Raw genomic sequence first — 12309 nt, forward strand, 5'->3', positions numbered from 1 at the left:
TTCTATTACAATAATCTCTGCCGTGCCTCCCTCCCAGGAGGTTTCAGAGGACAAATGAGTTCATGTATGTGGAAGCACTTCAAAAACTATAAGGTGTCATACAAATGTAAGGGATAATTAAGAGATTATTAAGTACACAGATAAACTTGTTTACCTCAAGCACCTGAGCCCTTTGACAAATATAAAGTATGTCCAGAGACCTTATCAAATCCCCAAATTGGACTCGGCATAATAATTGCATAAACACAGACACAAAGTTATTTATAAAGATACATAGCTATTTGTAAATGTCGTCCAGAGCACTTACTTGTTCAGAGGATTTTGTGAATCACCTTTTCATAATTTCTTTTGACTGAATGAAGAGCTAATTCTGGTTCACTGCTGAATTCTACATTTTCCTCTTTATTTGTTCCTTAAACAGAAAAATTCCTATTTCCTGTTTAAGAAACGCGGCTTTCTGAAGCCTCTGCAAATCCTTTTCACTTCTGTCATAAAATTTGTGTTTTGTCTTCGTGCAGAAAAAGGCATTTTCATAAAGAAGACGTTTTTTTCATCAACTATTGCAGGATGACGGAATACTAAGTAATATGTTGACTCACAGGTGATAAGATTCATGCCTCTGTAAATGACATGCTGCATATCATTAGCACTCAGGGACCTCAGGGAGTTGAGGTCCTTGCATACCCTGGTTCTGGGGCAGAAACTAGGGATTCTGAAAGTCTCCACTGTGCTTGGTGACTTGAGCATCCTGGCTCCCTAACTTCCCTAATGTGGAAGTTTCTTGACACAAAGAATGCATCTTTTCCACCTTTGGCTTCCTCTTCCAAAGTCCCGGGTATCTGGCATTTTCATGAGTATGCAGAGGTTATTTGCAGAACGGGAGGACATAACATCACAGATCACTATTTCTTTTTTTTTTTTTGTATACTTTTTTAATTGGAGTTCGATTTGTCAACATATAGCATAACACCCAGTGCTCATCCCATCAAGTGCCCCACTCAGTGCCCGTCACCCAGTCACCCCGTCCCCCCGCCCACCTCCCCTTCCACTACCCCTTGTTCGTTTCCCAGAGTTAGGAGTCTCTCATGTCCTGTCACCCTCTCTGATATTTCCCACTCATTTTCTCTCCTCTTCCCTTTAATCCCCTTCACTATTTTTTATATTCCCGGTATGAATGAAACCTTATAATGTTTGTCTTTCTCCGATCGACTTACCTCACTCAGCATAATACCCTCCAGTTCCATCCATGTTGAGGCACATGGTGGGTGTTCATCGTTTCTAATGGCTGAGGAATATTCCATTGTATATATACACCACATCTTCTTTATCCATTCATCTTTTGATGGACACCGGGGCTCCTTCCACAGTTTGGCTATTGTGGACATTACTGCTATAAACATTCAGATAAAGGGCTAGTATCCAAGATCTATAAAGAACTTATTAAACTCAACAGGAAAGAAACAAACAATCCAATCATGAAATGGGCAAAACACATGAACAGAAACTTCACCAAAGAAGACCTACACATGGCCAACAAGCACATGAGAAAATGCTCTGCATCGCTTGCCATCAGGGAAATACAATTCAAAACCACAATTAGATACCACCGCACACCAGTGAAAACGGTAAAAATTCAAAAGACAGGAAACAACAAATGTTGGAGAGGATGTGGAGAAGGGGAAACCCACTTGCACAGTTGGTGGGAATGTGAAATGGTGCAGCCACTCTGGAAAACTGTGTGGAGGTTCCTCAAAGAGTTAAAAATGGAGCTACCCTACAACCCAGCATTTGCACTGGTGGGGATTTACCCCAAAGATACAGATGCAGGGAAAAGCTGAGACACCTACACCCCAATGTTTATAGCAGCAATGTCCACAATAGCCAAACCAATCACTGTTTCTATCACTCACCCCTCTCTAATCAGAGACAGAGATCCAGCGAAAGAGAGAGCAGGGCTCCAGTCGGCCCTGTGTGGAACCTCACTACTTGAGTCAGTCGTTTGCAAGCTGATTTTTACTTTTTCCACCTGGTGAGGACAGTTTGGGGACAGGATCATCTTTAAGACTTGCTAAAATAATCCAACAAGGAGGCCATTAAGACTGAAGTGACTTAGGAAAGCAAACCAAAATAGAAGCCTGTAAATGCTTCAAGGTTACAAAATCAGAATGCTAAAAAGACAGCCAATCACAAACAGCCAGCTAGCCTATATAAGCTATAGCCAATCAATTTCTTTTCTTTGCTTGGGGCACTTTCTCTATATAGGTCTTTTCCTTGGCCCACTCCGAGGAGCATTCTTAACCACTTCTGGTTTGACACTTCCCAATTTGAATCCATTTTTGCTCAAATACTGCAAACTCTTACAATTTTTAATATGCCTCAGTTTATCTTTTAATGGACCATGGTTCCCAAATCTGGCTAGTCACCTGGTGAAGAGATAACCTGAGCTCCTTCCAGGAAGTTCTGACTCACACTTCATCTGGGACAGGTATGAATCTGTAATAATTCTCCTCTTCCCTTTAATCCCCTTCACTATTTTTTATATTCCCCGTATGAATCTGTAATAAGGTCAGCTAACTCCTAGCAAGAACTTTCTTGGGTCTCAGCAGTGTGCCAAGTGTTTTATGAGTTCATGTTTTCGGTTTATGCCTTCATAACCATAGGAGGCAGATGCTATCATCACCCTCATTTTGCAGAGATTAAAGCTAAAAACAGGGGATGTTAGGAGGATGGGTGGGAGTTGCTTATAAACTTCTGCAACCACTAAGGGATTGAAAGGAGATTTCAGCTCAGACCCAGCAACTGCAGACCCCTATCACTGTGCCACATAAGATTTTTTTTTGGCGGGAGGGGGGTGGGGGGGCAGGGGGTAGTTAGTTTCTGGTGATTTGGATGCTTAGCCAGCTTTTAGAGAAGACAGAAGCCCAAAGGCCATGCCACTCTCAAAGGGTGTATGTGTCTGAAAATGTGTGTCCCCTTCCCCCGCGTTTCTGGAAGGAAAATGGTTTAGGAACAGCATTCTCTGTAAACCTAAGGCGAGCAGCTGCACCTCCTATTGGCATCTTCGGGCTACACAAAGTTCACTGGGCTAGCCTCCTGCTCTCGCAGGTTGACCCAATCTGGGAGCCCAGGGAGCATCTTTCTGTACACCTGGCACTTCTGGTCCCTCCCCGTTTCGCCAAGCCCCCAATCCCAAGCCCGTTCGCCGTGATTGACGTGAGCCCGGAGCAATTATAACCGGTCATGGCGGACGGCCGCTCCGCCTCCCCAGCGGCCCCGCCTCCCTTTCATTCTGAAAGAAAGAACCTCATCCCCGGCGCCCAATGAGAAGCGCCCCCACCCCACAGGTCCCGCCTCTTTCGGCGCCGATCCCGCCCCGAGGGCGGGGGGACGCCCGCCTCCCGGCGCGGCGCGGCCCAATCGGAGGGCGCGTTCCCCCGGATGGACGGCAGCCGGCCCAATCGGCGGGCTCCGGCGGCGCGCGCCCCGCCCCTCCGCCGGGGCCGAGCGGCGGGCGAGAGCGGGCCTCGGGGCGGCGGCGGCGGCGGACGGGCGGACGGACGCGGCCTGAGGGAGCGGCCGGCTGCCGCGCGGGGCTCGCCTCGCCCGCGGCGGGGTCCATGGCCTGAGCGGCCATGTCCGGCGTGGTGCGGACCCTCAGCCGCTGCCTGCTGCCGGCCGAGGCCGGCGGGGCCCGCGAGCGCAGGGCGGGCGGCGGCGGGGCCCGCGACGCGGAGCGCGAGGCGCGGCGGCGCAGCCGGGACATCGACGCGGGGCTGGCCCGCGAGCGGCGCGCCGTGCGGCGCCTGGTCAAGATCCTGCTGCTGGGCGCGGGCGAGAGCGGCAAGTCCACCTTCCTCAAGCAGATGCGCATCATCCACGGCCGCGAGTTCGACCAGAAGGCGCTGCTCGAGTTCCGCGACACCATCTTCGACAACATCCTCAAGGTGCGCGCGCCTCCGCGGCCCCGCCCGCGCACCTGCGGCCAGGTGTGCCCAGGTGTGCCCAGGTGCGCGCAGGTGCGGGCCCGGGTCTGGCCGCAGCTCCCGGCGGCCGAGTGTCCCCGGCTTTGGGGTGGGGGTGAGGGGGGGCCTGGGGGGGCGCGCTGACCTGGGGGGGACCTGGCTTGGCTTGGTGGGGGTTGGCCTGGGGACGCTCTGACCTGGGGGAGCACTGCGGGGGGGGGCGCTGACCTGGGGGAGCACTGGCCTGGGGGGGCTCTGACCTGGGGGGGGCACTGGCCTGGGGAGGCACTGCCCTGGGGGGAGCACTGGCCTGGAGAGGCACTGCCTGGGGGGGGCGCTGACCTGGGGGAGCACTGCCCTGGGGGGGGCACTGGCCTGGGGGGGCCCTGGCCTGGGGAGGCACTGCCCTGGGGGGAGCACTGGCCTGGAGAGGCACTGCCCTGGGGTGGGGGTGCTGACCTGGGGGGCTGCTGGCCTGGGGGCTTGGTGCTGGCCTGGGGAGGCCCTGACCTGGAGGGAGCGCGCTGGCCTGGGGGCGGCGCTGACCTGGGGGCGCTGTCTTGGGGGTGACCTGGCTTGGCTTGGTGGGGGTTGGCCTGGGGAAGCACTGCCCTGGGGGGGTGCTGGCCTGGGGAGGCCCTGACCTGGGGGCGGGGGGTGGGGGTGGGTGCTCACCCCGTCTCCGCGGCAGGCGGACCCTGGCATCCGCCTGTCCCTTCTCGAGGGCTGGGGGCACGCAGAGGCGGAAAAGCCGGCCGGCTTGGGCGGATTGGGAGGGCCGGGTCCTGGACACCGTCGGGGACGCGCCCTGGCAGGATGGCTTCTGCGCGCTTCCCACACTGCCCGCCCCCTGGGGTCCGGGAGCCTTTCTTTTCCTTGCCCTCCCACGAGCCGTGTAGACAGGAGGGCAGACCCGCCGCAAGTCTCTCCTGTGTGGAACTGCCTGTTAGGAGAACTTCAGAGCGACACAAAGTAGCGACTAGAACAAGCCGAGCGTACCCACGCCCCCTCCCCCAACTCCGCGCTGGTCTGCTCCTGAACGCTGCTTCACCTGGACCCCTGCCCCGTGGCTTGAAGCAAATCGCAGACCTCCTATAACTTCGTTAGAAAGTATTTTAAGCGTATGCCGCCAGCAGATAAGGCCTCATTTTAAAAACTGCCACGGTACCCTTACCAGACCTAAGAATTAGTTACTCCTTACTTAAATATCCTCAGATACCCAGCCAGGGTTCACATTTCCTCCGCGGCCCTGTAATTGTTTTGTTGGTCTGCATCAGGATACAAATTAACTCCTTGCTTTGCAACTTTGAGTGTATCTCGTAAGTGGTGTGTAATCGATCGTCTGGCTCTCTTATTCCTTGTTCCTCTTATTCTTGGAGGGGGAAAGTGGGGAGGGGCACAAAACCTGTAGAGTTGACAAAGTCTGGGTTCTAGTCTCTTTCTACTGTGAGTCTGTGCCAAGGGGCCCCCAAGAAAGGAAATCTGGAGAAAATTGATCACGAGCAGCAGAAAGTAAATTCTCTCCTGCACCTAAGGTCATTTCGGGGGTTTTCTGGTTGTGTTTTTTAGTTTCTCCCTACTCCCTACTCGCCCTGCCCTCTCACCTACTCTTTTCCCAGGCCCATTTTGGGGAAAGCAAATTACAGGTATGTCTCAAAGCAGAGGTAGAGGAGAGTTTGTCATACCAGACAGCTGTCTGGAGAGTACATTTTATGGTGCCCCAAGGGACTTTAAATTTAGCAGAGGGCTGTAGAAACCCATCTAGTACATTTCTTTCACTTCACCCATGAGAAAGACGCTCCAGGCCTCGCAGGAAAGTGGCTCCTCGTTGGGATCTGAGCACTGGAACCCTGGGTCTGAACTCCCAGGCCTTCCTCCTTCCAGGCTTGCACTGGCATTCCCACTTTCTGTATTTGTTATTAAAATAATTTATTTTAATAGAAATAGCTCTTTTAGAATCTTGCGGGGAATGAAAGGAAGAGAATCATTTGAATGATAAAACCCTCCTTTCCTTTTCACCTCTTTGAAAAGCCTCTCTGTGAGTCAGCTCTGGCCAGTACTTCATCAACTTTAAGGCTAGGAGCCCAGTGTGATTCAAGGGATCCACTGTGTGCTTAAAATTCCCCTCATCTTCTGGGGTAAAGTGCATGTCATTGTCTTTCTCTATCACAGAGCCAGATTGTATTTTTGCTGCTTTTCTGAACCTCCAAACCAAGCAGGTATAAAAATATGAGTATTTGGCTGACTCCTTCCCACTTTCTTTTAACTCTGGAGGTGGAGAAAATGTTTAGAAACATAGACTCTCAAATCTAAGTCGTTGTGTTGAGTGCATTTTAGAAAACTCAGTCTTAACCTTTTCCCGTTGCGCAGAAACATTAACTTGTACTGCCTTCCCAATCAAAAGAAATAAAATTTGTTAGCATCCTATTTTCCTTTCCAACCTTTTGCTAACTGTAGTTCTATTTTAAATTCACTTTACCTGTTGTGACTATTTCAATAACTAGTTGGAAATTCATCTTCCAATTTTTTTATTCTTCCAATTTTTAAAACCAAAAATTCTTTTTGCCACACCATTTTTAGGCCAATCGATTTGGGAATAGACCTTTTAAATTAATTGCTTTGTAATGGCTTTAGTAATGGACATTTGAATGATACTGTTTAGCGTGTTATCTATGTCTTCACATAGATTTGGTGTTAACAGGCTGTTTTTGAAGTACTATGTGTCATGCCCGTTGTTGCCCTGTCCTTCGTGAGTGACATTTAGTTTTTATCATGCTTTAGATGGTATTGTCCCATTTAGCCGATGAGAGAATTGAAGATAGTTTAAAATCTACTCAAGGTCAGCTACCTAATTTAGTAGGTGGCAGAGCGGGGAACAAAACCTAGTCTTAAAAATTTTTTTTTTTTTAGTTTAATTGTGGGATAATTGTGGAGTTCCATCCAGCTGTAAGAAATAACACAGAGAGCCCATGTACCCTTTACCCAGTTACCTTCCATGGTAATACCTTGCAAAACGGTGATACAGTATCACAACCACAATATTGACAATGAGAATCAAGATACAGAATATTCCCATCACCATTAAGGATCCCTTATGTTGCCTTTTATCGCCACTCCTTTCTGCCCTTCCCTGACTCTGGTGATAACTGATCAGTTCTCCAATTCTATAATTTTTATTCATTCCAGATTATTATGTAAATGAAGCCATGCAGAATGTGACCTCTTTTATCATTCTGCAAAATTCCCTGGAGAATCACACATTATTGTGTGTGTATTGAAAATCAGTAATTTGTGCCTTATGTTTGCTGAGTGGCATCCATGGTAAGGATTTACCACAGCCCACCATGTAACCATTCACCCATTAAAAGGCTTCTGGGTTGTCCCAGTTCTCTACCTGTTATGAATAAATTTGCTATGAACATTCACGTACATGTATTTGCACATACACACATTTTCCTCTATCTGGAATAAGTGCCCGGGAGTGCAGTTGCTCAGTTGTATGACACTTACATGGTTAATGTTACAAGAAACTGCCAAACTTTTTAGAGTGCCTGTGCAGTTTTACATTCCCACCAGCAACGTCTGAGTGATCCAGTTCCCCCACATCCTCGCCAGCATTTTGATGTCCCTTTTTTATTTCAGCCATTCTAATAGGTGTGCAAGAGTTAGCTCATCACTGTTTTAATTTTCATTTCCCTAACAGCTAATGATGGAAAGTATCTTTTCTTGTGCTGATTTGCCATCCATATATCCTCTTTGGTGCAATGACTCTTCATGTTTTTTTTTTTTTTTATCTATTTTCTACCTAGGTTCCTTGGTTTTTATCGCTTGTTGTTCATTGTGTTTTATTGTTGGTGAATGTTTTGAGACGGTTTTATTTATACATTTTAGATTCTGGTCTTTTGTCACATATTATGTTTTACAAGTATTTTCTCCCAGTTTGTAGCTTTCCTTTTCATCCAGAGCAAAACCTTTTTTGATGAAGACAGTTTATCAGCTTTTTTTCTTTATAGACAATGCTTTCAATATCAAGACTAGGAACTCTTTGCCTATCCCTAGGTCCCAATATTTATTTTTTTCTCCTAAAAGTTTGGTAGTTTGGGGCACCTGAGTGGCTCAGGGTTGAGTGTCTGCCTTTGGCTCAGGTTGTGATCCTGGGGTCCCTCAGGGAGCCCGCTTCCCCCTTTGCCTGTGTCTCTGCCTTTCTCTGTGTTTCTCATGAATAAATAAATAAAATCTTTTTAAAAAATAAAAATAAAAGCTTAGTTTTACATTATACATTTAAGTTCCTAATCCATTTTGAATTAATTATCCCATGAAAATGTGTGAGGTTTACTTGGAAGTTTATAGTTTTTGCTTTTGTTTTGTTTTTGCCTTGAATTTTCAGTTGTTCCAACACCATGTGGTGAAAAGCCTGTGCTGCTTCCATTGAATTGCTTTTGCACCTTTGTCAAAAATCACTTGGCATATTTGTATGTGCCTATTTCTGGGTTCCACTAATCTGTGTATCTCTCCTGCCATTATCACATTCCATTGATGGTAGCTATTCAGTAGGCCTTAATATTAGATAGAGTGCTTTCTCCCACTTCATTTTCCTTTTTCAAGATGGGCTTAGCTATTCTAGGACCCGTGTCTTTCCCTGTATATCTTAGAATAAGCTTGTCTGTGTCTATAAAAAAATCTGGGTCACCTGGGTGACTTAGTTGTTGAGCATCTGCCTTCAGCTCAGGGCATGATCCCAGGGTCCAGGATAGAGTCCTGCATCGGACTCCTTGCGGGCAGCCTGCTTCTTCCTCTGCCTATGTCTCTGCCTTTCTCTGTGTGTCTCTCATGAATAAATAAAATCTTTAAAAAATCTTCCTGGAATTTTTATAGCAATTGCATTAAACCTATAGATCATTTTGGGGGAGAAACGACCTCTCTACTTTGTCGAGTCTTCCAGTCCATGAACATGGTATGTCTTTATTTCTGTCTTCTTTGATTTCTTTATCAGCATTTTGCAATTCTCAGACTCGGTATGTGTTTCAAGTGTATACTAAGTATCTTACTTTCCTTAGAGCAGTTGTAAATGATACTATGCTCTTATTCTCAGTTTCCACATGCACCTTGTTCATATACAGTGATGCAATTGATATTTTGGTCTTGATTTTGTGTCCTGTAAACTTGCCGAATAAACTTAATGGTTCTAAGGGCTTTCCTATAGATTCCTTGGGATTTTCTACACAGATTATCATGTTCTCTGCAAATAGGGACAGTTTTACTTCTTCTTTCCCAATACACATGGTTTTTATTTCTTTTTCTTTCCTTAATGCAATGGCTAGAACTTCTGGTATTATGTTGTATGAGAATGGTGAGAGGCATATTTTCTGTTTCTTTCCTGGAGTTGATGATTTGTATCTTTTATTTTTACAGTCTTCTTAGAGGTTTATCACTTTTATTTATTTATTTATTTTGCCCATGAAGAACCAGCTTTTGTTTCAATAACTTTATGGCTTTCTTCTTTTCAATATCATGTATTTCTGTTCTTATTTCCTTCTACTTCCTTTGGGTTTATTTTGCCCTTTTCCCCCTAGTTTCTTGAGGTAAAGATTTGGATTATTTATTTGAGATCTTTCCTCTTTTCTAATTTAAGCATTTTAAGTGCTATAAATTTCCCACATGGCACTGTTTTAGCTGTGTCCAACATATTCTGATATGTTGTACTTTAGCTTTTATTCAGTGTCATGTGCATTCTTATTTCTTTTCAGATATTTCCTTTGACCCATGGATTATTTTTTTTAATATTTATTTATTTATTATTTATGATAGGCATAGAGAGAGAGAGATGCAGAGACACAGGAGAAGGGAGAAGCAGGCTCCATGCCAGGAGCCTGACGCGGGACTCGATCCTGGGACTCCAGGATCGCGCCCTAGGCCAAAGGCAGGCGCTAAACCACTGAGCCACCCAGGGATCCCCGACCCTTGGATTATTTTGAGGTGTGTTTTAGTTTCCAAGAATTTAGAGACTTTCCTCTTATCCTTCTGTTATTGATGTCTATGACTTAATTAAGGTCAGAGAACATACCTTGGATGATTTCAGTTCTTTTAAATACTTAGGTTTGTCTTTTGGCCCAGAATATGGTCCATCATGGTATATATTCTGTGGGCCTTTGTTGGTGAATATTCATGGGCACTTGAACAAAACATGTATTTGTTGTTTGATGGAGTTTTCTACACATGTCAGGTATTACTGTTGATATTGGTGTTGAGTTTTGTATCCTTGCTGATTTTTTTTGTTTAGTCATTAGCTAAGAATAAGATGTAGAAGTCTCCCAGCTATAATTGTGGATTTGTCTATTTCTCTTTTTGCATTGTGCATTTTGAGACTCTGTTGTGTGGTATATAAACATTTAGGATTATTATGACTTTCAGGTGGATTGATCCTTTTGTCATTGTATAATATCCTTTTTTGCCTCTAGTAATTTCTTTGCTCTGAAGCCTACTTTATCAGATATTTTATTTTATTTAAGATTTTATTTATTTATTCATAGAGACAGAGAGAGAGAGAGGCAGAGACACAGGCAGAGGGAAAAGCAGGCACCATACAGAGAGCCTGACGTGGGACTCGATCCAGGGTCTCCAAGATCATGCCCTGAGCTGCAGGCAGTGCTAAACCGCTGCACCACCGGGGCTGCCCCAGATATTTTAATATAGCCACTTTTTAAAAATGATGTTTTCATGTTGTGTATTTCCCCATCCCTTAAACCTATCCACATTGTTGCTTTGAGATGAGCTTCTTACAGATAGCACATTGTTGTGTCATATTTTTTTTATTTTTATTTTTTATTTATGACAGTCACACAGAGAGAGAGAGAGAGAGAGAGAGGCAGAGACACAGGCAGAGGGAGAAGCAGGCTCCATGCACCGGGAGCCCGATGTGGGATTCGATCCCAGGTCTCCAGGATCGCGCCCTGGGCCAAAGGCAGGCGCCAAATTGCTGCGCCACCCAGGGATCCCTATGTCGTATTTTTTTAAGTTCTGTCAGTCTTTGTTAATTAATGTGTGTATTTAGGCCATTTACATTTAAGGTAAGGTAATTAATATGCTGGGCATAAGTTTCCCATTTTGTTATTTTTCTGTTTGTTTTGTTTTGTTTTTACTTTCCTGTGAGTTAAACATATTTTAGGATTCCATCTTCAGGGCAGCCCTGGTGGCGCAGCGGTTTAGCGCTGTCTTTAGCCCAGGGCCTGATCCTGGAGACCTGGGATCGAGTCCCATGTCGGGCTCCCTGAATGGAGCCTGCTTCTCCCTCTGCCTCTTTCTCTCTCTCTCTCCCCTTCTGTCTCTCATAAATAAATAAAATATTAAAAAAAAAAAAAAAGGATTCCATCTTCATCAGTTGGTGATTGATTTTTTTAGTATGTCAATTAAAGCTTTGTTTACTTTTCTTGGTTGCTCTAGGTTTACAGTATACATGCATAGCTTTTCCCAGTGCACTGGCATTAGTGTTTTACAACTATGAGTGAAACGTGGGAACTTCCATTTAGATCCCTTTACCCTCCCCACTTCTTAAATGTATATATGTTTTTAAGTATTTGTTATTATACATTGAGTACCACATCAGATGGTTTTATGTCAGTCATCAAATATGATTTAAGAAATCTGTGAGAGGGGATCCCTGGGTGGCTCAGCAGTTCCGCGCCAGCCTTTGGCCCAGGGCGCGATGTTGGAGTCCCAGGATCGAGTCCCACGTCGGGCTCCTGGCATGGAGCCTGCTTCTCCCTCCTCCTGTGTCTCTGCCTCTCTCTCTATCTATCATAAAATGAATAAATTAAAAAATCTTAAAAAAAGAAAAAAGAAATCTGTGAGAAGTAAGATAGTTATATCTGCCCGTGTTTTTACCTGCTCTGATGGTCTTTCCTCCTAAGGCTCTGAGCCTTCTGTTACCTTTTCTTTTCTGTTTGGAGAACTTCATTTAACCATTCTTAAGGGTGGCCTTGCCACAACAAATTCAGCTTTTCTATATACAAGGATGTAGCCCCTTCATCCTTGAGATCTCTTTGCCAGTTATAGAATTCACAGTTGACACATCCTTTTAGTACTTGTAAAATGTGCCTTATTCTTGCCTTCATTTCAGATGAGAAATTCACTGTCATTTGAATTGGTCTTTCTATGTAAGTAAATGTGTCCTGTCTCTCTAGTTGCTTTTAAAATTGCACATTGGTCCTTTAATTCAGAGTTTAACTATGATTTGTCTGGACATAGGTTTCTTTCAGTTTATTATGTTTAGGGTTTGTTCAGCTTCTCGAAAATGTACATTTGTGCCTTTTGTCAAACCTGGGAAGTTTCGGGCCATTATTTCTTCAAA

The 12309-nt window shown here is 45.4% G+C and overlaps 1 protein-coding gene across 1 annotated transcript in view; it reads left to right on the forward strand.

The window, feature by feature from the left end:
- The first annotated feature begins 3519 nt into the window (after positions 1–3519).
- Positions 3520–12309, forward strand: part of GNA12 (G protein subunit alpha 12) — a 114208-nt gene continuing 105418 nt past the window's right edge. Inside the window, exon 1 of the mRNA XM_041748651.1 lies at positions 3520–3944. Coding sequence (XP_041604585.1) covers positions 3633–3944 — 312 coding nt within the window. The 5' untranslated portion in view covers positions 3520–3632. The remainder of the gene's footprint in view (positions 3945–12309) is intronic.

The sequence above is a fragment of the Vulpes lagopus genome, chromosome 3, assembly GCF_018345385.1.
Source record: "Vulpes lagopus strain Blue_001 chromosome 3, ASM1834538v1, whole genome shotgun sequence".
Classification (NCBI taxonomy): Eukaryota; Metazoa; Chordata; class Mammalia; order Carnivora; family Canidae; genus Vulpes; species Vulpes lagopus.